The 27,753-nt window shown below is 39.1% G+C and overlaps 2 protein-coding genes across 5 annotated transcripts in view; one reads left to right on the top strand and one right to left on the bottom strand.

The window, feature by feature from the left end:
• The window catches only part of TMEM120B (transmembrane protein 120B), a 41,248-nt gene extending 36,522 nt beyond the window's left edge, over nt 1–4,726 (top strand). For 2 of the 3 annotated variants that reach the window (XM_084649380.1, XM_084649381.1), the window contains 2 exons: nt 1,866–1,934; nt 4,012–4,726. In XM_084649380.1, coding sequence (XP_084505506.1) covers nt 1,866–1,934; nt 4,012–4,125 — 183 coding nt within the window. In that variant the 3' untranslated portion in view covers nt 4,126–4,726. Of the gene's footprint in view, nt 1–1,865; nt 1,939–4,011 lie in introns of all 3 variants that reach the window. The other variant, XM_084649382.1, reaches the window with a different exon arrangement.
• A 600-nt stretch (nt 4,727–5,326) lies between these two features.
• Nucleotides 5,327–27,753, bottom strand: part of RHOF (ras homolog family member F, filopodia associated) — a 47,906-nt gene continuing 25,479 nt past the window's right edge. For both annotated transcript variants that reach the window (XM_084649476.1, XM_084649477.1), the window contains exons 3-5: nt 13,413–13,522; nt 9,210–9,344; nt 5,327–7,147 (exon numbers count right to left, since the gene is read on the bottom strand). In XM_084649476.1, the coding sequence (XP_084505602.1) occupies nt 6,983–7,147; nt 9,210–9,344; nt 13,413–13,522 (410 nt within the window). In that variant the 3' untranslated portion in view covers nt 5,327–6,982. The remainder of the gene's footprint in view (nt 7,148–9,209; nt 9,345–13,412; nt 13,523–27,753) is intronic.

The raw sequence follows: 27,753 nt of genomic DNA on the forward strand, positions 1-27,753 counted from the left end.
AATGTAATGGACATATGCAATCACTTGAAGAAAAATGATACCTCACCTTCTTGTAACTGTTGTTCTTCCAGATGTGTTGCATACATCCATTTTATGACTCACGCTCCTTCCCCTAATGCATGACTATCACTGAGATCTTAGTGAGAAGGAACTGAAGGACCGGTGAGGCAGTTCCATCCTATATAGCTTGTAGCGGGAGGAAGCCAGGGCACATGTGGGGCTGCCCCTATGGGTACCACTTAGGAAAACTTTCTGGCACCTGCGACAAGACCTGCATGCACCTACAGTGTAAGGACATTATGCAATACATTTTGAAAAACAAGTTACAAGAAGGTGAGTAACTGCTTTTCTTCCCTAGCAGTCTCTGACTTGTTCTTGCCATTGTAATAAAGTGGGATACCCTTGTTGTCTGTTTCTTAGGGTTAAACTCCTGGGGTTAAGGCATTTTTTAATCAAGAGCTCCTAGCACTAAAATTTACTCCTTCTTCCAGTCTCCCTGAATCCACTTCTATTACTTTCTGAGGACAAATTTCTCCCCTCCCCCACTCTGACTTCATGTTTATTAGGTGGTTGGGGGCATTGGGGGTATTTATTTACTTCCACAATGGTTGTGGGTCATAGATCAAATATCCCCTTGCCTCTGTGCCAGCTGCTAGCAAGTTTAAAAAAACAACAACCCAAAAACCTGTGTAATGTACATCACAATAGAATAGTTCAAGCACCTCATTTTCAAAGCCCTGCCTGACTCCTCCACCACCGCCTCGTTCTCCCCTCCATCCCCCAACCGCTTATGCTCCTAAATGCACTTTTTGTACCCCTCCACTCATAGCTACAGCACCTTTTATGCTGCCCCTCATGCTTAAAGTTCCCTCCCTTTCTTTGGATACCATCTGACCACACTGCTTTGCTGAAATTCCACCTTCTGAAGAGATTTTCCATGGAGTATTTCAGCAATCATGCACCAACATAAGAAGTGTGTAATTGAAAACCATAAATACAAACTACACTCCACTTTATGACTGGACCTGCATGTAGCTTTCCAGTATATTACAGATTTGTCCTGTACTGTCTGTGTCCAATTGAAGCACCGATCCTCCATCCTTTACTCGAGGTAACCTCTGAAATCTCATAAAGAATGCAGACTGAGGCCCTTAGACTCTAAGCTCTCTCTCTGGGACAGGATCATGTCTTAGTGTGTACCACGTGATACAAAAGATGTGCCATGGATACATACATAATGACACATGGTGATACTGGGTGCAGTATAAAATTTTAAATAAGAAAAGGGATTAAAAATGTAGATGTATTCCTCTCTTCTTGCAGACAAAACTGCAATTGGAAAATCTACCTGGGAGAAATTGATTATTCTTGATTTGTTTTAAAAGGGAGGCTCAATGTTGCTCTGCTGCTGTGATTCATTCAAGACTAATTCCTATAACACACTCAAACTCTTTAAAACATTTGAATTCTTTTGATACCTTAAATCTTACTGATTTTTTTTTTGTTATCAGCCCTCTCACCCACAGGGAATGCACCTGTAAATGAACATCATACAATAGAATGCATTTGTGCATGAAAAGCCTGAGTCACATTAATGTGCTGATTTGTTGAAGAACCAGACTTAAATATAATATCTATGCAATGTTTTACATAATCCTTCATGGTTAGCAACAAGTATCTTACCTGTACCTCATGCATAGCTATGGCTTCCAAAATTAAATTTTTTTTCTCTTGCCAGAGGACACACCGGCATGTCAAGCAGCTTCCCTTGCTGTGCTAATTACTAAATTTACAGCAACCTAAACTGTTTAACAATCATTTTTATTTTTATTATATTTTTAATGAAGTGGTCTCTCTCTTCTTAGTTTTGGCAGCTGTATAATGCAATCACACTTTTTGAACTGTCGAGGCATACGGAATGCAAAGAATGGCAGGTAGGTAACATCAGAGTTCTTGTTTGTTGTAAATAGAGTTATCCTATTGATCCAAATGCCTTAGTCTGAAAATTGACCTAGAATTTGTCAGAATAACTTCCTTTGTATAAGTTGAATACAATACCAAACAGAAGGTAGGTATAAAGAATATGGCAGTATCCACTTTATTACTATATCTTTAAGGATCCCGACACTTTTCTACTTAGTGTTCCTCATTGGAAACAATATGTACACATTTTCTAGAATTCAGTTGCTTGTATTGATCTTGATATAGAATGATGAGAATCGCTTGGTAAGATGGGGTCAAGCAAACAATATGTATTCTGATACGTCTTAAATAGAAATGTATACATCTAGGAACAAAGAATGTAGCCCATACTTACATGAGAGGGACTCTATCCTGGGAAGCAGTGACTCTGAAAGATGTGGGGATCATGGTGGATAATCGGCTAAACATGAACTTCCAGTGTGACTCTGTGGCCAAAAAAGCTAATGCAATCCTGGGCGTATAAACAGGGCAATCTCAAATAGATGTAGAGGTTATTTTACCTCTGAATTTGGCCCTGGTGTGACCACTGCTGGAAGGCTGTGTCCAGGTCTGGCGCCCACAATTCAAGAAGGATGTTGATAAATTGGAGTGGGTTCAGAGAAGAGCCATGAGAACAATTAAAGGATTAGAAAACATGCCTTGTAGTAATAGACTCAAAGAGCTCAATATATTTAGTTTAACAAAGAGGCGGTTAAGGGGGCATGACTTGATTAGAAGTACTTACAAGGGGAACAAATATTTGATAATGAGCTCTTCAGTCTAGCAGAGAAAAGTCTAACATGATCCACTGACTGGAAGTTGAAACTAGACAAATTGGAAATAAGATGTAAATTCAGTAATTAACCTTTCGAACAATTTGCCAAGAGTCATGGTGGATTTTCCATCACTAACCATCTTTATTTCTTTCAGGAAATATGTCCAATCTTGATTTACACTTCAAAAGGAATATTTGGGGAGTTCTTTGGCCTGTGTTATACAGGGATGTCAGACCTTCTGGCCTTTGAATCTATGAATTCAAATGAAATCTAGAAGAGTTATTGCACACCCAATAGGGCAGGGAATCTCCTGTTGTGGGCTTTTTTTTTTTTTTTTTAAATTCCGCAGACCCCATGCCCTAGCTCCATCACACAATCTAGCATTCAGCTTTTGTTTCCTAGTAAAAAAGGAGGGACGCACCCTCCAGTGTTAGCTTGATATCTTCTCATTATGCATGTAGTTCCTCTCATATTAATGAATGTTCCTACATATGCTGAGGCTTGGGACTAAATATAGCCCTGGCATAAGCATGAACAACCCCACTTACTTCAGAGTAGTTGAACTGGACCATGACATCTCCCATACAGGGAAGTAGTTTAAAAATAATCTGTGTACAAAAGTAGTAAACTGTTTAATGTTAAAGGCTGTAAAATCCCATTTAAATGATCATGATAAAAGTATACACCTGCTAACTGAATAACCCACTGAGCCACATGTGAGTTCTGTGTATTGGACTAGGATCGTCTCCCTCTATACGTGCCCCTTGCCCCTACTACTGCTAACAGAATTGTAGGATTTGCTGTGGTGGTGGGGCAGAGACCAGGACAGCCTTCCCAAATTCTATGGGGATCTGTGTACAATCTGAGGCATGAGATTTGGTTACCTCCTTATCTTTACTTACATAAGGACAAATGTTGGTTATAAAATAGGACAATAGAAGTCGGGGCTTGAAAACACCCAATATATCAGACTTTATCCTATTGCATGGAAAGACTATAAACCCCCTTCAATTGAACCCATTTTGAAGGGAAAACCTGTTGTTTTGTCTACAACTTTCATATATGGTGACTCACTTTTTAAGGCAAGTATAGAGTTTGCCTGATTGTGGGTGGGGGTTGTGCATGTGTGTTACACTTATGGCCAGGACCTCCTTATCATTTAAAAAAAAAACCAAAAACAAACCCCTTCAAATCGAACTGCTGTCATAATTAGAAGACTTAACAAATGGATAATCACTTTTGTGTGTTGTTTTCTTTTCTGCCCCACACCCAGGTTTTTGTACTGGCTCTCACATTTCTGCTGCTCTTCCTTGGAAACTTTCTTACTACTTTAAAAGTGGTGCACACTAAGCTTCAGAAAAACGAAGACGAAATGAAGAAACTGTGAAACTGGGTTGCAATGGTGGACACTAAAATGTGGGATCTCTCTTCGTTTCACTCTCAAATAATTTATCAGACTGAACCTGGTAAACTGCAGCTATGTTGCAAACAAACATTGGGAGAAATCCTGTTCGTGTTAAGCTAAGAATGTGAACTCTCCCAGCACAGACTGTTGTACAGTATTATGCAAGCACCGCTCTGCAGCCCTATTATTTAAGTATATTTAATACAAAACACATTTTGTGTTTTTCCTTTGTATATATGGCAGTAATGTGGCATGCACTTGCCAGAACAAACACCAGTCTTGGGAGAAAGTGATATTCACTGTAATTCTGTACCTTCATCTCTTGTTTTGTTTTTGGGTTGGGTTTTTTTGATCCAGCACTATTTTATTTCTGAAATTCCAGGTACTACATTAGTAAAACATTAAAAATGCTTTAGGTCAACCAGTAATGCAGACCTAATGTTTATCTCTCAAACTGTTAATTAAAACATTACATTTTCAGTGGCCTATGCTAACCTGTGTGTACTGTGAAACTTGCCCATATTTGTACCATGCTGCTATGCACACTTTTAAAAAACTATTTAAAGAACAAACTTTAAGCTAATGGTTTAAATGTTATGTTTTGTTATCGGCTTTGTTTGCAGGAAGCCTGGTGATATTCAGCTAGAGATCAGGTAATCTGGTCAGCCCTGAAAAACGCACGAAATAAATAGTACAACACAGAGCTGTTTCAAGACCTTCTTTTAAATGTTGCCTTTACCATTGTTTTCCAAAACCATGTTCTTCTGAAAATGGCTCTGACCAAAGGCTGTAATTGCAGCACTTAGGCCTCTAATTACGTCAGTTTTCTCCTTCTCCTTATTTCATTTGTGGAAAGCGTTAACCCACAGGTGATAGTGTTTTTGTCTTATTATTTTCCTCTGTGTAATTCATTTGAGAGCATAGCAACTGTGTGTCTGGTTTCACCCACATAGTTGTTTATGGGGCACTTAGTGCACTGGATGAGGTAAATAGAATGAGCACTACCATATTTGTCACTCAGGCTTTTTAGAGAACTGTATACTGAATTTTTGCCTATATACTATAGCTTGCTTTGCAGTAAAAATTTTTTTATCTCTCTTTGCTAAGAAAACACACATCCACATCTTACTATGTTTTTCCATCTAATGAGTGCTGTGTAGCTCCTGAATAAGCTTTTGCCTTTTTTTTTTTTTTAATAGAGCAATGGAGGTTTGCCCTCCTTCCCTTCATGTTCAGTCTGTCTCTAGACATGAGTAGAATGTCCAAAGCTTGTTTTGGATTCCCAGATTATTCCATTTTGAGCTTGGAGGTATGTAAAGGCCTCCGTGAATCTTAATGGTCCTTAGATTTTTTTGCAGGCTAGTTCTGGGGTCAATTCCAAGTTAACAAAACCTCTGCATCCCACTTGCATACAACACAAAGGAAACAGATCACTCCAAGGTGGATTTTTCTATTAGCTGTATCCACAACCAAATGAAGATAAGACCGGAAACTTAATGTTTCTAACCTAATAACCTGAGCTTTGGAACTTTTCAGGTTGTTAGCAGGAATGCTGGCAAAAACTGCAAACGTAAGCCTCTCAGACAGAGAAATAACTTGCTGACATGCTATGAACACAACCCACTCTCCCCTAGGATGGACTGTATATTACAGCCCAAACCATGGCATATTTCAGAAAGAACCTCTGCTGTAAAATATAGTTTTAAAACATGCTATTTCTGTAGTGTAACATTATTGTGAAAAATCTTCAGCTGTAGCAACCTCACATACAGAGACATTTCTCGCAAGACTTTAAAGTCTTGGAGTGCAGGTGCTAATTTTAATGGGATGGTTCCTCTCACTTAAATGGGAAGCAACTAGGACACTTGCATGCATTGTTAACTAGATGTCCTTGAAGGTAAAATATTCATTGTGGGGCAGCAGGGATGATTTCACCATGTAATTCTTAACACAGATGTAAGTAGCACAGCTCAATTTGCCACACATCATACAAGCGCACAGTGTTGAATAAATTGCACTTTTGTTTATTTTAAAATAAGTTTTGCTTGTATTGCACATTAGATCCTCTCTCCGGGTATCAAAATTGTGGCTGCTGTTACCTGCCAGAGGTAAAGCATTGAGCGGTTTCCTGAGTAGACTATAACGAAGGATGTAAAACACTTTCTATTATCATCAGTCCAATCTGGAGAGACCACACAACAGATTTCCAAACAGCTGCTTTCCGAAGTGGACATTCTAATAAAGCTGCAGCAGAATAGTACATGTACATAGTTTGGGGCAGTTGCTTGAGGCTACACTGAGAAGAATGGTTAATAGAGCTGTTGCTTTGTAATTATAATTAGAACTCATCAATATAGAACTTTGATTTTTATCCTTTCTGAATCTGACCATCTGCTCTGATTTAACTTCAGTCTTTCTTTGAGAGAAGCAGCCATTTCTATCCTTTCCATGTCAATTCAGTAGTGAACAAGACCAATAAATCAGAGCCAGAAGTACTAGCACCTATGTGCTAGAATAAAACTATGAGCAATAAAGACTGCCAGTCAAACTGTCAGTGTATAAATAAGATAGTGGATTTGGAACCTGGCTGTGACAGTCATTTACAGTCAGGAACAAAATCCAGATATACATAGCCATCTATCTCAACCTAATATCGATAGAGCTTTGAAATCTTCACATGAGGTGCAACAAAAGCACACTATTACAAAATCAAATTTTAAAAATAAAATCAAAGTAGGAATAAATGTACTGAAAAAAGACAAATTATAAAAATAAACTATTGGTAATACATGTATCAAGATTTTAACAAACTCTTCTATAGTCCCAGTAGTCTGGATCGTCATAATATTGAACACCGTTTCCTCTTTTTTCGGCGCTTAGCTTTTTTCATGGCATTCAGTGCAATGTTTGTTGCTTCTTTAAAAACATCCTCTATGTTTTCTCGACACTTGGCTGAGCACTCCAGATAAGCTTGTGCCTTCATCTGCTGACAAGTTGCTTCACCCTAGGAGAAAGGAAGGTAACAAATGGAAGTGTTCTTGGAGTTACAGTGGGAAGAGGTGAGTAATTCCGAAGAGATCTTTATACAATGGGGTCAGGCAAAAGAAGGCAGATGCTTTTGTTTGTAGAGGTAAGGAATAAGTGGTATTAGGTCCTAAGCACTACCAGAAAACACACATTTAATAATGATATATTAATGGGCTCCACTTATAGAACAACTTTATTGATTTTAAAAAGTTTAATCTAAAAACCAGCTTGGAAGTGCAATGCAGTGGAGATTCCTTAAGGCTTTGCCTACCTTGTTGTGTGTTTAAAGCCCAACTTTTTTCAAGTTTAGGCTCTAAAGAGAGCCTCCAGAACCCATATCCGAATGCTCAAATTAGCAATTAGGTGTGTAGCCAGTCTGTCAGGACCCATATTTGAAAATTGGGTCCACAGTATATCTTCTTACAGGACAATCAAATTGACCTGACCACAATTTTACATAAAATTTCTACACTTTCAGATGTCAGCATGCTCCCGAGGTGGAGGATCAGTGTTTGAATCCCAAACTCCGTTCTTAGCATTAGAAGCATCTTGTGTTGCATGAGTGGCCCCTTCTGCTTGAGCCAGGAACAGTGTGGATGAGCTTCAGAAGATGACTCAACCAGAAGGATGGGTCAGTTTTATGTAAGGCATTCAATAAGGAGGAGGAAATGGAGCATAACAGACAAGAAATCCGGAAGCACACTGCCCCCAAAACAAGCTTCTTACTAACCAATAGCCATAAGAATTCTGTACATTATTTACATTTCTACAATGCAAACTGCTGGTATATACCTGTTATCCAGTTGGTGATTGACCTCTATCTGGAAATGTATACTGTATCTATATATGTCAGAGAAGCCTGTGAAGAATCCACTCAAAGATGGGACTGAAGCCAGGGTATTTAGGGACCAAAGCAGCAGTTCCATATCTTGAGCTGAAGGAAGATCTCTCCCATAGGAACATCTGAATGCTACTGTATAAAGTTTTAGTTTGCCACATTGTTGTAAAGAGTCTGAACAGTTTGAATTAGGGGATTGTCTTAACTACCAGGATAAGTTGACCTAAGTTACGCTACTCTAGCTACGTGAATAACATAGCTGGAGTCGACATAGCTTAGGTCAACTTATCCCGGTGTCTTCACTGTGCTGCATCGAGAGGAGACACTCTCCTGTCGACTTATCTTAACCTTCTTGGGGAGCTGGAGTACTGGGGTTGACCGGAGAGCGCTCTGCGTCCCGATAAATCTACCCCTGCTGCATCGATTGCAGCAGTGTCAATCTCCTTGGAGTGGAGACCAGCCCTCAGTCTTTTTAAGCCATACTGATAGATTTTCTTAGAAAGGAGCTTTCATAAATGTCTACAATTTCTTGTGGAAATAACAGTATCAAGGCTCTGAGCAGCACCTGAGCTGAACTAAATAATAAAAGATCATGTGCCTGACATTGGTGAAGAGAGTCACTAAATGCAACGGAGACCGTCTGCAGAATTTCGCAAGGTGATAGACATTTTTGTTTCTGACTGACTGGAAATAACACTGTAATTTCTGACACTGATGCAGCAATAGTTCCTTTTTTAATATTGCAAAATTTTGGTACACATCAAGCTGTTGCCCAAACTTGTACACAGAATACTCACAGGTCACTGAGACAGCAGCAAAATTTAACGGGAGGGGTGACCGTATGTTATAGGAGAGAACAGGGAGGGAGGGACCTAGGTTCTAGCTTCATTTCTCTAGATGCTTCCTGCGCGACAAGGAACAAGCCACTCCACCACTGACTAATTATCCCCATCCGTAAAGTGGGGATAGCGAGACTTGCCTACGTAACATGGGTGTTGTGAGGCTTGGTTAATGTTTGCAAAGTGGTGCTTGAATGGTAAATTTTGCATCAATAAGCAATTAACTTTTGAGGTGAGATGCTCCTTTTTGTGTCAAAATTTTCATGGCAGTGCTTCCTATTCATGAGTAATAATACCATATTACAGGAAACGTGCCTATTGCTCAGGCAAAGGACAGACCTCTTAACTGCAATCATCTTTACCTGGGTATATGTGATTGGTTCCTGCTCAGAAGACATGAGCTTACGTAAATGTTCTTTATCCTTTCGAAGGTCTGTTTTGCAGCCGATAAGTATTAGAGGGACTCCACGGCAGAAGTGACTTATTTCAGGATACCACTGATGGTGGAAAATGAAACATTTAGGTAAACTTTTAAAAAAATCAAAATGACAATGCCTAGGAACAAAATCAGCATTCAATTTACAACAAAATTGTAGAAAGTATCCAGTGCTAGGAACAGGGTAGGATATTCTTTGTTTAAGTGAGTATTTATAGATATACCACAACCTGACCTGTAAATATGTGAGGGCCCTCCTTTCCTTAAAGTACTCAGAGGTAAACTCTGCTCTGCTCGTGGAGGGCTAACTCACATGGGCCTTCCTATATCTCAGTGGTTCTCAACCCACGGGCTGCTTGCAGCCCAATCAGCACACCGCTGCAGCCCATGTGACATCCTCAAGGCCATATAGGTAGTATTGGATGTGGCCCACAGAACACCATGGTAAATAGGTTGAAAATCATTGCTATATCTCCTACATTGTGTTTTAGGACATGAGTGAAGATTGAGATAGAGAGCAATTGGAAAAGCTGGCAGTTTCTTTAGGACATCAACTTGCATTCCTTGCGCACCCAACATTTCTATCCTGGACAACGAAATGTTGCTATTGACTTCAAGAAAGCAGGATTAGCCCCATAACGAGCACGCTTTCAATAAAATAGCCAACTGAAGTAATTTTTTCTGAGAGCTGAGCAGCTGCCACATCTAGACATATTATATTATTTATATAATGAAAGCACCTAAAATCCCCAATCAACATCAGGTACTGTACAATCATATAGGTAAGATATGATCCCTGCCCCCAAAGAGCTCACTTACACTAGTGTAAATCCAGAATAAATCCTCTAAAAGCAGGTACAAGATCGGAATCCAGACCAGTCTTACTTTGTTTCATTTATCTGTTTTTAGTCTTAAAACTTTCACTTTGGAGCATCGCATATACTGAGCAGAAATACTAAATTCAAAGATATAAAGAGGTGCCTACCTCTCTCTCACCTGTACCCAATACCATACATCACTAATTTTAGAATCAAATTCACCTCCATTACACTCAGACCTAGTGTTATCTCACTGTTATTGATTTCAGAATTGCTTAGAAAACAGATTGTAAAATTCCAAACCCTTTAAAGGAGTGAAGAGCTAGCCCATCATATATTCTGAAACAGATGGAGTGTATGCTGCTTAGAGAGATTAGAGGGACACTGACCGCTATTATACTGAGAGGGGTTTTTTGTTTGTTTTACTCTTGAATGTTTAATACCATCTTAAAACTTTGAAAACAAGAATTTTGTTCCAATTTATACAGATATACGGACCGTGGCAGCAAGAACAGCTGCATACACTGACAGTGTTGCTGAAGAGTCAAAAGAGTGAAAACCAAGAGTGTGGACACTTTTTATTTTTTTTTAAATTAAATTAATTTGTAAAAAAAAAAAAATTAAGTCAGTGATGGAACTGTGGATTTGAACTAACAAAAAGATTTATGATCCAGAGGACGTTCTCCATCAGAGTACAACCACTTTCAGTTGCTGTATTCATAGATATTAAGGTCAGAAGGGACCATTATGATCATCTAGTTTGACCTCCTGCACAACGCAGGCCACAGAATCTCACCCACCCACTCCTGCGAAAAACCTCTCACCTATGTCTGAGCTATTGAAGTCCACAAATTGTGGTTTAAAGGCTTCAAGGAGCAGAGAATCCTCCAGCAAGTGACACGTGCCCCATGCTACAGTGGAAGGCGAAAAACCTCCAGAGCCTCTTCCAACCTGCCCTGGAGGAAATTTCAGCTAAACCGTGAGCATGTGGGCAAGATTCACCAGCCAGATACTACAGAAAATTCTTTCTTGGGTAACTCAGATCCCACCCCATCTAACATCCCATCACAGGCCATTGGGCCTATTTACCATGAATATTTAAAGATCAATTAATTGCCAAAATCATGCTATCCCATCATATAACCAGTGCCTTGTATAATGGTACTTAAACCTCCTTATCTCTACTGGAAATACTTCGCCTGATGCATCCCAAGACCGCATTAGCTTTTTTCACGGCCATATCACATTGGTGGCTCATAGTCATCCTATGATCAATCAATACTCCAAGGTCCTTCTCCTCCTCCGTTGCTTCTAATTGATGCGTCCCCAGCTTATAACTAAAATTCTTATTAATCCCTAAATGCATAACCTTACACTTCTCACTATTAAATTTCATCCTATTACTATTACTCCAGTTTACAAGGTCATCCAAATCTTCCTTTATGATATCCGGTCTCTCTCTAAATTGGCAATACCTCCCAGCTTTGTATCATCAGCAGACTTTATTAGCACACTCCCACTTTTTGTGCCGAAGTCAGTAAATAAAAAGATTAAATAAGATTGGTCGCAAAACTGATCCCTGAGGAACTCCACTGGTAACCTCCCTCCAGCCTGACAGTTCACCTTTCAGTAGGACCCGCTGTAGTCTCCCTGTTAACCAATTCCTTATCCACCTTTCAGTTTTCATATTGATCCCCATCTTTTCCAATTTAACTAATAATTCCCCATGTGGCACAGTATCAAATGCCTTAATGAAATCTAGGTAAATTAGATCCACTGCGTTTCCTTTGTCTAAAAAATCTGTTACTTTCTCAAAGAAGGAGATCAGGTTGGTTTGGCATGATCTACCTTTTGTAAAACCATGTAGTATTTTGTCCCATTTACCATTAACCTCAATGTCCTTAACTACTTCAAATTTTTTTCCAAGACCTTGCATACTACAGATGTCAAACTAACAGGCCTGTAGTTACCTGGATCACTTTTTTTTCCCTTTCTTAAAAATAGGAACTATGTTAGCAATTCTCCAATCATACGGTACAACCCCTGAGTTTACAGATTCATTAAAAATTCTTGCTAATGGTCTTGCAATTTCATGTGCCAATTCCTTTAATATTCTTGGATGAAGATTATCTGTGCCCCCCGATTTAGTCCCTTTAAGCTGTTTGAGTTTCGCTTCTACCTCAGATATGGTAATATTTGTCATGCTACCATTATCCCTAAGATCCTTTTTAGCCTTATTAAACACTGAGGCAAAGTATTTGTTTAGATATTGGGCCATGCCTAGATTATCCTTGACCTCCACTCCATCCTCAGTGTGTAACGGTCCCACTTCTTCTTTGTTTTCTTCTTATTTATATGGCTATAGAACCTTTTACTATTGGTTTTAATTCCCTTTGCACGGTCCAACTCAACTTGACTTTTAGCCTGTCTTACTTTATCCCTACATGTTCTGACCTCAATAAGGTAGCTTTCCTGGCTGATCCCTTTGATCTTCCACTCCCTGTATGCTTTCTGCTTTTTCTTAATCACCTCTCTGAGATGCTTGCACATCCAGCTTGGTCTACAACCCCTGCCTATGAATTTTTTCCCCTTTCTTGGGATGCAGGCTTCCGATAGGTTCTGCAGCTTTGATTTAAAGTAATCCCAGGCCTCCTCTGCCTTTAGATCCATCAGTTCTTCAGTCCAATCCACTGGAGGTCACATTTTGAGCCTTAAGTATGCAACAGTCTCCCTTTACAGAACTTTAGGCTGAAACATCTAATCAATCACAGAACTGAAACTAAATTATATAGTAAAAAATTTCTCTTAGTAACTCAAGCAAGGATATTGACCTTGAATTTTCTGCCTTCTGCATCTGGGGTCCCAGTCAACCTTGCAGCAGGGGTTCACAAATAGGATTACTTGTTATTAAAAGCCAGGTGTAAGAGTTCTTTGGGGCAAATAACAATAGAACAAAAATATATGAATAAAAAGTGAGGGACAGAAGACAAGCTTTATGTGAGGTACTCCTGGAGAATTAGATTTTGCTCTTCTGGTTTCTCTGTATTTTTTATATTGTATTGAAATTAAGAGGGCCATAAACCCAATCCCGATATCCGAACACCCATAAATGTTGGAGAAACTCATATCCAGATCTCAGCACTGTGTCTCAGGCCCATTGCTAGATGTGTGGTGATAAATGAACAGTGCATTTATTAGTTATAATCTTAGGGAGTGAGGCTGCTAAAAGCATTGTTACAAATCAGTCATTGTCACCCATCTAGCATAGTAAATTTAACATGAATAAGCCAAGTAATTATGAGGTCTCTTACCTTAATTAAAACATTATCATAGCTAGTAGGGTTCATAACATCATAACAAATTAAGACCATGTTTGTATTCTGGTATGAAAGTGGTCGTAGCCGATCATAATCCTCCTGCCCTGAAACACAGGAAAAAAGTGATTATGCTTTGGATAAAATAAACCTCATTCTTTACACTATTACAATACAGATATTTTAAAATGCATTCCCATTGCCTGTGGTATCAGTCTTGTCTAAAAAACAGTAATTGCATAGATTGTAAACATTTTTAATAAATCATTGGCCTTAATAGGATGAGTTCCTTGTTTGAAAATGTATAAGAAGATATGTTTAAGAGCATCATCTTGATAGTAAAAAGGTCTATAAAAATTGAGTCCTTGTGAAATCTCAGTATGAAGCAAAAGGATTTTTTGTCTAAATGTTCAATATTTTGCAGCTTGATACTAAGCAGGACACAAATCCGTATGCTGCAGGATCTGAAACATGAAGACTGGACTGTCATTCACTAGCAGAGACAAATGCATGAGTCTAGACTGGTAGCTTATTACTGATTAAAAACTGTGAAATTGGCAAGGGTCTTGTTGACATACAGGGTTCAATGGAGGGTAGGAAACATGCCTACATTTTGCCAGATGTGAATGCAGCATAATAAGTCTTAAATAACAAATTCCCCTCTCTTACTGGCCTCAGTGAACAGAGAGAGGTAATGAGCATGACAATTGCCACCCCTCAGATGGACTGTGATCCATTAGTGAGTACAGGCCTCAGAAAGCTATACGGCAGAGTACTACTACCAGCTGATTTTACAAGACACAGGGCAACATAAGCCAGTCTTTACTAATCTCTGAAATGGGCCTTACAGAGCTGCTAATGCCTCCTGGAAATGTTTTTAAACTTTTTTCCTTCTAGGAATAATTTGACATGTGGGGAATTCATTTTACTATTCCCACACATTCACATGAGAAAACTGGTCTGCTTATTTCCCTGTATTTATGACATACCAGTCACCTTCAAACCAGAGCATTGTGATGTCACACTGAGCAAGCGTCTGGAGGTGGCCAATCAGCACCAGAGGCAGTTGCACTAAGAAATCAAAGATCCTGTTTCATCAAAGGCCAATATTTCAATGGGATGTTTTTTCAAAGTGTTCCAGAAGGCACCAACAGATGTTTAAGAAGACAGCAAAGACGTTGAGACCACTTGAGTGCTGCCCCATGTGTCAGGTATGTCAGCAGGAAGTTTTGACTTTCCAAGAAGTGAGTCAGGGATGCCAATCCTTTCTGCATTATTATTTCCATATATTTACTGAGCACCATGTGTGCCTGATACTATACAAAAACACAGAGGCAATTCCTGCCCAAAGGGGATCACAAATAAAATCTTTGCATCAGCATTACGTAAAGCGTACTCCTCTGCTAACCATTATCTCAACATACTTTCTAATACACAGCGGTTGCATCATGGTATTCAACACAAAGCCCTGCACTTCTTATTGTCCTCAAAATGCTTGACTCCAAAGTATGGTGCGATCAAGAAGGGCATGGATACAAAAAGAACAATATCACTACAGTGCATTCAAATCTTTCACCTGAATATTTAACTCCTGCTGGTAACAGGATTCCCTACTAAATAACTCATTATGCAGCTTGCCACAACTATTTGCATAAAGGGATGGTGGTGGGTTAGGATCCAAGTCTACATAGTGCCAAGAGCCGTTAATTTCAGTGGAGTTAAAAGCATTTAGTATTTCAGAGGAGAGACACCAAAACAGTGCAGAATTGGAACCTTAAAACTTTTAATCCCAAAATAAGACAATTAAGGAATCTATTGTGCTCTGAGGTGTTTATATAACATGCAACAACTGTATTTCTAATTCTTCTCATTTTCTGAAATCCACCTAATTGTTTGCACCAGATTTACCACCTTTTTTTTTTTGGCGGGGGTGAGGGGGGATGTAATGCTTTGCTTAGGTGATCTAAAGTTGTATTAAATTTCAGGAGAAAAAAAAAAGAGAGGGAAATTAGTTGTAAAGCAATATTGCTGGGATGTGTGTGTTTGTACACGTGCTTCTTTCACTCACGTTTATTACTCTTAGCCTCCACAAAGGCAACTTTATGAAATCAAGCTATCCTCTAGTAGCCAGTTATAAAATTACCAACAGTAACTACTCCAGCCTCTCAACTCATTTGCTGCTACTTTGCCATAAAACTTGTAATTGGTGAAGCAGATTGATGCATGTTCCATTTTACGAAGTCATGATGACCTGGCCCAAGTTGGAACAGAGCAAAAACACTTAGTCTAATGAACTATGCCAGGGATCTCAAAAGAACTGCTTTGGATGGTGTAAAACCAGTGTGCCATAATGAAAAACAGAACAGACAGATGTGACATCACATGGCTTCATCTTCACAGTCAAAGTTGAGGGAGAGTTGAGAAGAACCAGGTATTTATTTTTAAAGGTAGACTAAGATAACCAGATAAAGACATGAGGAAATCTAGATTTACAGAGGCATAACATGTTTTCTTATGTATTTCATACATCTCAGGAATGGCAAATACAGAGCATAGCAAAAGCTAAAATAGACATACCATGATGGGAAGGCTAGAAAGGACATGCTTTATGGAAATACAACATGATCTGATTCCAGGAGAGTGCTTATTTGTTTCTCTTCACCTCTGCCAAAATTAACAGCTACAGAGTTGTTCTAAAAATAGTTATGGGTTTAGAAGGCTGAAACTGATCTTAAACAACATTGGAAGAGGGACACTTTCAATTTCTGTCTATTGCAAATATAGATACTTTAGCACTTATGTTGTGGTAGATGAATAGTGGACTAGGAAATGTTTGCCTGTATGTGAAATCCTATTGTCTGAGCTACTGTGCTTTCTCTTTTTTGTAAAAAGCAAAATAACAAAACCTCTGTGAAAGAAGGAATGATGGAACTAAGGGTTTGTTTATACTGTATTCACAGGATGCGACTGCAGTTTGAGTAGACAGAGCCGAGCTAGGTTGAAGCTGTAGCAGTGCGTGCTTCAGCACCGAGTAGCCCCGTAAACAATTGCCCAGGGTTCTCAGTGGGCTTGTACAGGTTTAGCTTGGGTATGTCTACTCAAGCTGTAATCACACCCTATGAGTAGAGTGTAGATATACCCCAAATGTTTTAGTGTTTTTTATTGCCATAAAGAAATTGGGGAAGGAGGTCAGAGATGTGCATATTGTAACTAAGCTGCTGGATGACTTCCACCCCTGGCTTCCAGAACAAGTATGAGGGGAAGGGTTGGGCCGCAGAGCCCTCTGGGAGGGGCAGCAACCCAAATCAATATCTAGCTCATAGAGGACACCATATTACCCAGAGTGACCAATCAAAAGAAACTACATCCAGGAGGCAGAGGGGATCAGGCTCAGGAAAGATCCCGTGTGTGCAGCAGGTTGAAGGCAGCAGCCTGAAAGCTGGCTGCAGAAGGGATCCATACCAACACCTCACTGGCATCACCAATTGAGACATCTTGGTTTGGTGATTACATCATCAGACCCCTTGATGCTGCAAGGCCCAGTAATTCCACATTTGAAATCTTTTGTCAGACAACAATATGACTTTGCATCCTGAATAACTTTTTAAATATTATGGAAATGTTAATTAACCAAAAAAACCCACAAAACTATGACACTTTAGGAACAGGAAAAGGACATCCAATGAAACCAATGTGCTTCATCCAGCTCTGGATGGCAGATTCCACTTTCATAGTCAATCCTCTTTCATTCCTTGGTCCTCCTACTGATATGGACAACAAAAGGGCTAATTAAATGTCAGTTGTGGTGGTGGTCTGTGTAATATGGACAACTATCTTCTAGGAAGTGGAGTAAAATCTCTTAACTTATGCCAATGAATAATCAGATGATTGTGAATTTCAACCTGTTGCAATGCCCCAGGTTTGACAGGAAGCTATTACATTAAATAACATTTTGAGAGACCGGATCGTGGTGTCTTAATTAATCTGGATCCAGTTAGATCCAAAAAATAAGCTACACATGCCTTTCTTCTTGCCCTCAAACACAGTGATGGGAATTGTCAAAATGGCAGAAGCAACAAATTCTTATCATCCTGTCGCACACAAAAAAATCCAAAACCTTATCAAAGACTTGCCCTTTCACAGCTTTCACCATTGCATCCGGATGATGACATGCAAGAATAGCTGTGTGAAAACACCCTTTTCTCGGTAAGGTTACTCAGGCTGTGGTCAGAATTTTTCTTCACTGTGGATTTAAAACAAAAATTCTGCAAGATCAGATAAAACAAAGTTGCAGGACTGAACAGAAGGGGCCACTGAGCTCACACAAACCTTTGATTACCCTTGTTCAGTCTCAGTTTTAATTCTCTTCTCTCTGTTGTGTTGTCAAAAGTGGTGTATGAAAATGTCATTAAGGTTTGTTTTTTATAATATATATTTTTTTCTTTCAAAATTTTCAAACTTTCTCTTCCCCCAGTATTGTAAAATAATTGCTATTTAGCATTAATTTCCTGCATCTTTGTGCCTTTTACAAGCTGCCTGCACAGCGCTTCACTTGGTACAGCTAATTTCACAAGATGCTTAATTCCTTGCCAAAGACGACATGCTTGCCCCTTCGCCTGAAATGGCAACTAGCCCATGCTGTCACAACTTGCTCTTAAGAAAAGGTGGGGCTTCAGTCTGATGGGGGACAGGAAGAGAGGAGGAAATTAGGCCATGAGTTGCACCTCTCTCCAGTCTCCCTGCCAGAAGGAAAAATTGGGCTAGTCTGAGTTTCTCAGCCTGCATGAGGCCCTAAGCAGCTTGGATTGCTTGCATATAATACCCACCCTGCACTCTGCATGGGGACATAATTAAAATTCTCTTTTGCGTCCAAGATCCTTGGGAATATATCATGATACTTTCAATCAGCTTAATGACCATTGTGCTTTGTTGTAGTTATTCAATAGGTTCCTACAAAGGAACTATTTCTCTATTCTATAACATGCTGTCCATGCAACGAGGACCAACACCTAAGAATTCTTAGACCAGGTCTTGGAGAACGTGACTTTAAAGGAAGGCATTAAACTCCTGTAACAGACAATTATACAATAGCCTACCCACAACAGATGTTTCTTCTTAACCCCTGTCAATTCATGTCTAGATTCTGTCCTGAAGCATGGAAGCTTATATCTCTTATAAATTGTAATCCTAGCTGGTGTTACTGTAACCTATTTAAATAAGTAGGATTCTCTTTTAATCTAAGATCATTTCTTCATTAATTTCTTCTGGCAGTGAGTTCCATGAATTAATTATACATTGTCTCATAAACAAATATTTTATCAGTTTTAAAATTTGCCTGTGTACTCCATAATAATGTTGAAAAAATGTAAGCCACCAGTGTAATGGACTTTACACTTATTTTTAGATTTTTCCAAATATTTTAATTAGCAGCACTTTGCATATTTACTAGAATATATTCTCTGGATAGAAAAGGTCCCATGGGACTACAATTGACAGACAAGGGAAAAATATTTATTTAAAGCTAAATGTCAATGGCATCCTATGAACTGACCACAAGAGTGCGCCTCTCTCTGGGTATGTCTACATGGCAGTTGAAGATGGGATTGCAGTATGAGTAGGCACAAGTGTGTTGTTAGCTTTAGTTTAGCTAGCATGATGAAAAATAGTGAAGATGGGACTGCATGGGCTGTACAAGTTCACTTGGGGCTCTGGGTACACACTTGCATTGCAAGCATATGTCACCATATCTTCACTGCTATATTTAGCTGTGGTCGCTAGACTAAAGCTAGTACGGATATGCCTATCTGAGCTGCAATCTCAACTCTGAATGCAATGTAGACATACCCTTAGTAGCACTATCAATTGCCACCAGCTGCCAGGCAATCTTCATGTAGTTAGGACCCTGCATACCACTTCACAGGTCATGCCAACATGCTGCCTCAAATTAGGTATATTTCCTATTAAAATGAACATTTCAATCACATAACTGAGAACCCCTATAGTTAAAGAAAAAATCTGAATGATCTTTTGTTTAGTCTGTGGTATGTTAGCTAAGGCTATACTTTCAGAACTCAGTTTAGAAAACTTGAGGAAACTTACTTTCTTCCTGGCAGAGATGAATCAAAAATTAAATATGACACAATATTTACAGCCTTACATCTTTTCCCAGGAGGGCCCTGTGGTGGTTTTCAGGGTACCCAGAACTATGGGTCACCTTGTTATCCCTGGCTCCAGCATGAGGGAGTCTTACTTGTGCTTGGCTGGGTGTTAGCTTCCTACCTCCACCAGCCTGTGAGCCACTCAATCTCCTCTGTGCAGTCCCACCCCTTACTTTGTTTTGCAGGTTAACAATATGCGCACCCCAGACCCTATGTCCCTTTGAAGCATTCCCCGGTGATATCCAGCCCCTGGCACCGGTTACTCACAGAACTACCAAGTCCACTGTTCCAAAGGAACAATATACACACCATCTTGTATGATCCAGCTCAGGATAACACCATTTAGATATACTGAGAGTGAAAAACAAAACAAAAAGTTTTTATCATTAAAGACTAAAGATTCAGGAGATAGTGAGTAAGGATATCGGAAACAAATGGTTACATATAAAACAAAATCATAACATGCTTTCTAGACACTAAACTTCATTAGAAAGGACATTCATCTGACAGTTAAGTTTCTCACTCCCAAAATATTTTATGGCATCTTCAACCAAGGTTGACTGAGATCCCACGTTCATGAATGTAAATGGACTGCCCATATACTTCCTAGGTGTAGGATAATGGGGTGTCTTTTTTGCCTCATAAATATGCCCCCAAAGTTCATTGGCTTTGTACACAGCCACGATAACCACCTAAGACTTATTTTTCCTGTGTGCTGCTTCCCTGTTGACTTCAGATCGCCTTGCTAACTTCTGACTTCGTATGTAAATGGGCATCCATTGTGTTAGCTTACCATGCTTAATTGACATCCTGACAGAGACAGACACATTTCTTACCTCCTGTCTGGAGGAAGCTCTGTTTTCAGTTCTGCCTTTTAACTTTTAAAACGTATTTTAAAACATATTTTCAGTATATATACATAACTCCTTACATAGCAACTGTACATATATTTCACAATGATATTGATGACCAGTGTAACCCTGCTTTTCATTTAAGATCTCACATTACATTCTCTGATGAACTAGAATGTATATGCCAGAATCAAGATATTCTTGTAACCCCATTGCCAGTTGCCATTAAGGGGTTCTTGGGTCACAGGCCCCCTTCCTCTGTCCCCTTTGGAATCCTGAAAGTGATTCTCTCACACACACTTTTCTAAACTCCTCAACAGAAGGTTTTGGATCTTAGTGGAAACCATCTTTGTGGTGATGTAGGACCAGAAGGACTCCAGCTAGAGATTGTCAATGTCACTTTTTACTCAGCCACAGTGAGTAGTCTGTGTGACAAAAGGCATTACCTCCCCTCCCATGAGTCCCTCTGGAGTGGAATACACTCTATTACCTATCCTCCTGAGATGGCAGTGGAGGGAGAGACCAGCATCAGAAATTAAACCCACATCTCCTGAATTACAACACAAAGCATCACCACCAGTGAATTGTAATTCTTTACATGCTAAGTGAATGGAGTTAACTCTCAATTCCTTTACCTTACTTTACAGTGAGGTATTTTAATCAAATAAGCAGATGCAACATGTGTTTGCAGGTAAAACAATATATTGCAAACTCTTTGTGCGTTGCAGCACACAGACCACCAACTTCCTGCTACAGCAAGAGATGCTTCTGATAAGGAAGATTATAGAGAAAGTAGCACACAATAACACAAGAGATCTACTGTGAAAAATTCTTATTCTATCCACTTTTATTCCAGTTCATGATTTCCAGTTGTTGCTAACTGATCATATATAATGAAACTTTCCCCCCTAACTTGAATTAAACCTGTGAAAAATATGAAAATTCTCCTCCATTTTTATTTTTAATATTTCTCTAGTCTCCTTGTTCATGTCCTCACAAAGTGGGAGGGAATGTCTTAGAGACCTAGACATCAGGTTTGAAATAGAGTCCTTGAAACTACAGGCTTAACACATGGCAGAGCCAACTCATTCCTTCGTTCTACTGAGGTAATACATTGAGTTATATAAATTTTAATATGTAAGGGTGTCTTGAACAAGACCTTAAACAACTCTGAAGTCCTGTTTGAACTGTGTGGATACTGAAGACCCAACAGCACTTTCTGCAAGAACAGAGATTTGATTCTGTATCCCATGCTGAAGTTTCCCCTCTGACACTGTTGTCAGGTGCACCAGTTGGTTGAAGCCCTTCACCCCAGAGATTTCCTGTTGTTTATACATGAGGAGTGAAAGAGAAATGCCCAAAACTACCTCAATATTTATGTAATAACTTCCTTAGAGACTCAACGTTTTGTTTCACAGGAAGCAATTTCAATTGTTTTGTGTTTAAATAGATTACTGGGGGATGAAACAGCTCCAACATGTTTAAAATTATTACTTCAACTGCTCAGTTTATCTTCCTTTTCACTGAGTTGGTCAGAAACTCATACTACAAGCCTATTACAGTTTGCAATATTAAGGTTTCAGACTTTGCTATTTTCTTGTCAACAGAAGAATCTGGGGGATCTTGGACTTATAAATGCCATATACTTGTAACTATCTGATTCTTTTCAGTCAAGATTTTCCATGACCTTAGTAAGTTTATTTTACAGGAATCACATTTTAAACAGAATGTTCTTTTTCCTTCAGATAAGTCATACTAATTTTATAACACTTACTATGCTTTTGCAATGAGACAACATCCACTAGTTGACAACCACAGCTTTAAGTTTCAACTGCTTCCCTGGTGACAAAAATGTTAACTATATACACAATGAGGCCTTTAACTCATTTGGACCTCTATATTCTATTGCAATAAAAATGTAAAATATAGTAATAGTACATTTTCAGAGATTTTTCCATTAGTACAGAACATAAAATAGTTACGAAATCGAAAATTTGCCTCAAATGTTTTAAATATTAATAAAATTCACTCTTCATGCCTTTTATATATCAGCACTTCCATTTTCTCATGGACTCATTTTCTGAACAACCCCAGGTTTGACATCTGAAGAATAATTTAATTATCACTGATATTCTTTATGATACAGCTATATGAGCTAAGTACGGAAAAAAAACAAAAATGAATAAATTTGAGTATGTAAACCTCAAGTGGCATTAATTCAATCTACTGCTAGTCAAATCTGGTGATTGAACAGTTTCAGTCAGTAATTGGAAGGGCTTTCCAGCTGGCTTTGAGGCAATCAGAGAGAAAGCATGATCCAATGGTTAGGTCAAATTCCTATGTGACCTTGGGCAAGTCACTTGGCCTAGATCCACAAAGGTACTTAGGCTCCTCAATTCTATTGATTTATGAAAGTTAGGAGCCTAAATATCTTTCAGGATCCACGCCTTAGTCTCTCTGTGTCTTATCTCCACTTTACAGATGAGGAACTAAAAGTACTTCCCTGCCTCACAGGGGTGTTGTGAGGAAAAATGCATTAAAAATTGTGAGAAACTCAGACACTATTCAGAGTAACAGCCGTGTTAGTCTGTATTCGCAAAAAGAAAAGGAGTACTTGTGGCACCTTAGAGACTAACCAATTTATTAAAGCATAAGCTTTCGTGAGCTACAGCTCACTTCCTCAGATGCATATCGTGGAAACTGCAGTTTCCACGATATGCATCTGAGGAAGTGAGCTGTAGCTCACGAAAGCTTATGCTCTAATAAATTGGTTAGTCTCTAAGGTGCCACAAGTACTCCTTTTCTTCCTTCAGACACTATTGTAACAATGGCCATATAAGTAGCTAAAATAATTTAACTGCGGCTATTGACTAAAGCATCTGTGATGCTCCCCAGGACACCCAGGCACTTCACTACCACCTTCCCTAGGTGTGAGGAAGTGCTGTGGATCAGCTCCTTGAAATCACCAGGCTCTGGCAACATGAGAGCACTGCCTTCCAGGCTTCCGTTGGCCTTGCTCTCTCTCTATAGGATTGTGATAGGCACACACCACCCCTTGAAATCTCCAAATGTTCCCTGTAGAGTTCAGCCCTTTTCCCACTGAATACTCACAGAATTACCAAGCCTGCTGTTCCCAAAGAAACAGTACACACCAGCTTGTAAGATTCAGCTCAGGATCATTTTGCTTAACACCACAGCACTTGGATACATTTATAGAGAAAACAAGAATAAGCTTATTACCAAAGAACAGAGTTCAAGTGATAGTGAGTAAGAATAATGGAAACAGTTTATATATACACACACACACACACACACACTTTCTAGAGACTAAACTTAACTAACAAGTTTACCACTTGTCTAAAGAAGCTTATCTAGCCCAAAGTTCTCTCCAGTTTTTTCAACCAAGCCTGGTGACCCCTCTTTCACCAAGCAAACTCATTGTCCTTCCTAGGCAAAGGATGCCAGGATGTCTTGTTTGTCCCTGAAATATACTAGAGCTAACCATTCATGTGCACATCAAAATAGGGTCAACCCCCATCCCCACTCCTTACTTCCTCTGGTTATTTTTCTCCCTTTGAAGTTTTCACAATCCTTCATTAGCATTTGGTTCAGACCAGTGAGAGGAGTCCCTTAGGAATGATACAACACATAATTTACATGAAAACAGACACCTTGATAAACATATCTTGTCTGACAGAAAACCTGTTTTTCACTACTGCTGGTGACCAGTCCCTATGCACAGCTCTTAAGAACATATTTTTCAGCGTACATACGTAACTTCTTACACAACATTCATATGTGTGTTTTGCAATGATACTGATGACCACTGTAATACCAGCTTTTTTCTGAGACTTCACATGACACTCTTTGGTGAACCAGAATGTATATACCAGACCCAGGAGATTCCTGTAGTTCCTATTCATGCCCCTGTGTGTCCCTTGAAAGTTGGCACTAAGAGGTTCCTCGGTCACAGCATCTGAAACAACTGAATAACTTCATTGGCTCTGGACATTATAAAATATATTGGACTAAATCTGCAAAAGTGACCAGTGATTTTGGATGCCCCACTCGACATACCTTAACATGCTGAAGATATACAGACAGAGCATCTTCCCTTTGAAAATTAGGCCCCTGAATCATAAAAATGTAGGGCTGAGAGGGACCTTGAGAGGTCATCTTGTCCATTCCCTGGTGCTGAGACTGGACCTAGAATACCTAGACCATCCCTAACAGGTGTTTGTCCAACCTGTTCTTAAAAACCTCCAGTGAGGAGGATTCCATAACCTCCCTTGTAAGCCTGTTCCAGTGCCTAACTATCCTTATTAGGAAAAACTTTCTAACTGTATCCAACTTAAATCTCCCTTGTTACAGGTTCAACTGATTACTTCTTGAGCTAATATCATTCTGGATATGGAGAACAATTGATCACTATCCTCTTTTAACAGTCCTTAGCATATTTGAAGACTGCTATCAGGTCCCCCCTCAGCCTTCTTTTCTCAAGACTAAATATCCCCAGTTTTTTTTAACCTTTCCTCATAGGTCAGCTTTTCTAAAACTTTTATTGTTTTTGTTGCTCCCCTCTGGACTCTCTCCAATTTGTCCACATCTTTTCTAAAGTATGGCACCCAGAACTGGACACAGTACTCCAGCTGAGGCCTCACCAACGCTGAGTAGTCGGGACTATTACCTTATAATACTCCTGTTATTACGCCCCACAACAATATTAGCCCTTTTTGCAACTGCATCACATTGTTGACTCATTCAGTTTGTGATCCACTATGACCCCCAAATCTTTTCAGCAGTATTACTGCCTAGCTAGTTATTCCCCATTTTATAGTTGTGCATGTGATTTTTTTCTTCCAAAGTGTCATGCTTTGCACTTGTCTTTATTGAATTTCAGCTTGATGATTTCAGACCTATTCTCCATTTTGTCAAGGTCATTTTGAATTCCAATGCTGTCCTCCAGACTGCTATCAACACCTCCCAGCTTATGTCATCTGCAAATTTTATAAGCATGGTCTCCACTCCATTATCCAAGTCAATAATGAAAATATTGAATAGTACTGGACCCAAGACAGACTCCTGCAGGATTCCACTAGATATGCCCCCCCAATATGATGATGAATCATTGATAACTAGTCTTTGAATAGGGTCTTTCAACCAGATTTGCACCCACCTTACAGTAAATTCATCTAGACCACATTTCCCTAGTTTGCTCATGATAATGTCATGTGGGACTTTATTTATTATTAATTATTAATAGTAGTAGTACTATGTGTAGTTTGGTAGTGCCTAGGGGCCCCAGTCATAGACCAGGACCCTATAATGATAGGTGCAATAATGACAGGTTTCAGAGTAACAGCCGTGTTAGTCTGTATTCGCAAAAAGAAAAGGAGTACTTGTGGCACCTTAGAGACTAACATTTATTTGAGCACAAGCATCCGATGAAGTGAGCTGTAGCTCACGAAAGCTCATGCTCAAATAAATTGGTTAGTCTCTAAGGTGCCACAAGTACTCCTTTTCTTAGGTGCAATAATGTGTCTCATGATGGGTACTGAAAAATTGAGGCATCAAAAATCATTAGACACTTTTGGAAATGTAGGCCATTATGTTAATGGGAACAGAGTCACCTAGTCAGATGGCAGCATGACTTACTCTTTAAAAAAAAATTAAAAACAAAACCCCAATATTTCAGTTAATCAGAAATTTATTAATAAACTGCAGCCAATATAATGTGCTTTCAAGACAGTTACTTTTATGACAAAACTGGTCTCTATTAGGCTATAGCACACACTAGGGCTTTTCTCTAGACCAATGGGAATGCAGTAATTCAATAATGCTACCATACATAACTGCCACATTAGTGCATCAACATGCATCTGACAAAGTGATTTAATATACCTAAGTCGCATGATAAAAATAAAGTCATTGTAATGGAACACTGATCCTGTAACAACATCTCGTGTCCTGAAAATGAATACCTCAGCATTTATGTAGCAGAAGGACAAACCCCATCCTTTGATAGTATTCTGTTCCAGTTAAATGCTCTCTTAAGCCCACTTCTAGTACTGCACCATTAAGATTTACAAGAAAGAACACACAATTCTTGGCCCTAATCCTGCAACCAAAGTCGTCAATGGGAGTTTAGCCCATTGGAGCAGGTTTGGACCTTAGAAGACGTACTCATATTATAAACTTTTACTCTGAGTAAACTACCAACTTCAGAAAAAGATGAGTTTAAGAGGACCTATTCTTTACAGCATGAACCCAGTCCAACACTGAGATCTGCTAGTGTGGACTCAAACCACCTAACAAGGTCCCATTGACTTTAATGGGACTCCATATCGGGATAAGGATCCACACAAGCAGATCCCAGTAGAGGATTGGGACCTATGATTGTTGCTAGCACAGTTTCAATCATAGTTTTAACCACAGTGTATTGTGGGCATCGCCACATAGTCCATAAGAAACTGGAATGGTCTCACAAGACAAGTGGTGGGAAGCACATCACTGAGTCATTTAGAATTAGACTTGACAAAGCACTAGAAAACTGTCTAATAGATAAAACCCTGCACTGACAGAGGCCAGTCAATATGACCCAGCAAGTTTACAAAAAATAAGCGACACAGTATTTGCACCCCAAAATTCTACATTAACAAGTTCCAGCTATTGGTTATGCATCGTAGATTTCACACCATTCTTTCCTGAACTTAACCCCCCCCCCCAAATAATTTATGGTAGGATCCAGATTATCTGTATCATTGATTCAAGAGCAAGTGTTTAAAAAAAAATAGGGAGACATATTGGCAATTTATAGGAAATTTTGGGTAATCAAGAGTCTACTGTACTGGACAAAAGGTTCACCACAAAGATCACTTAATATAAAAAATAGTGCTGAAAGATGATTACTCTGATGTCCTACAATGGATTTAAAAGGCCAACTATATTTTTTTTATATAAAAATTTAAAAATGGATTAATTGGCCAAATTCAGCTCTAAGTTAAACGGATGTAAATTTGGAGTAACGGCACTGCCATCATAGATTTATAGATTCCACAACTAGAAGGGACACTGGATCACACAGGCTAACTTCAAGTATAATACAGGCCATAGAACATCCCCAGAATTATTCCTAAAGCATACCTTTTAGAAAAACATCCAATCCTGATTTAAAAATTGTCAGCGGTGGTGAACCTACTACAACCCTTGGTAAATTGTTCCAGTGGTTAATTACTCTCACCTTTAAAAATGTATGCCTTCTTTCCACTCTGAATTTGTCTAGATTCAATTTCCAGCCAGTATCATGTTATACAGTTCTTTGCTAGATTA

The sequence above is a fragment of the Lepidochelys olivacea genome (assembly GCF_965140295.1).
Source record: "Lepidochelys olivacea isolate rLepOli2 genome assembly, chromosome: 15".
Taxonomy (NCBI): domain Eukaryota; kingdom Metazoa; phylum Chordata; order Testudines; family Cheloniidae; genus Lepidochelys; species Lepidochelys olivacea.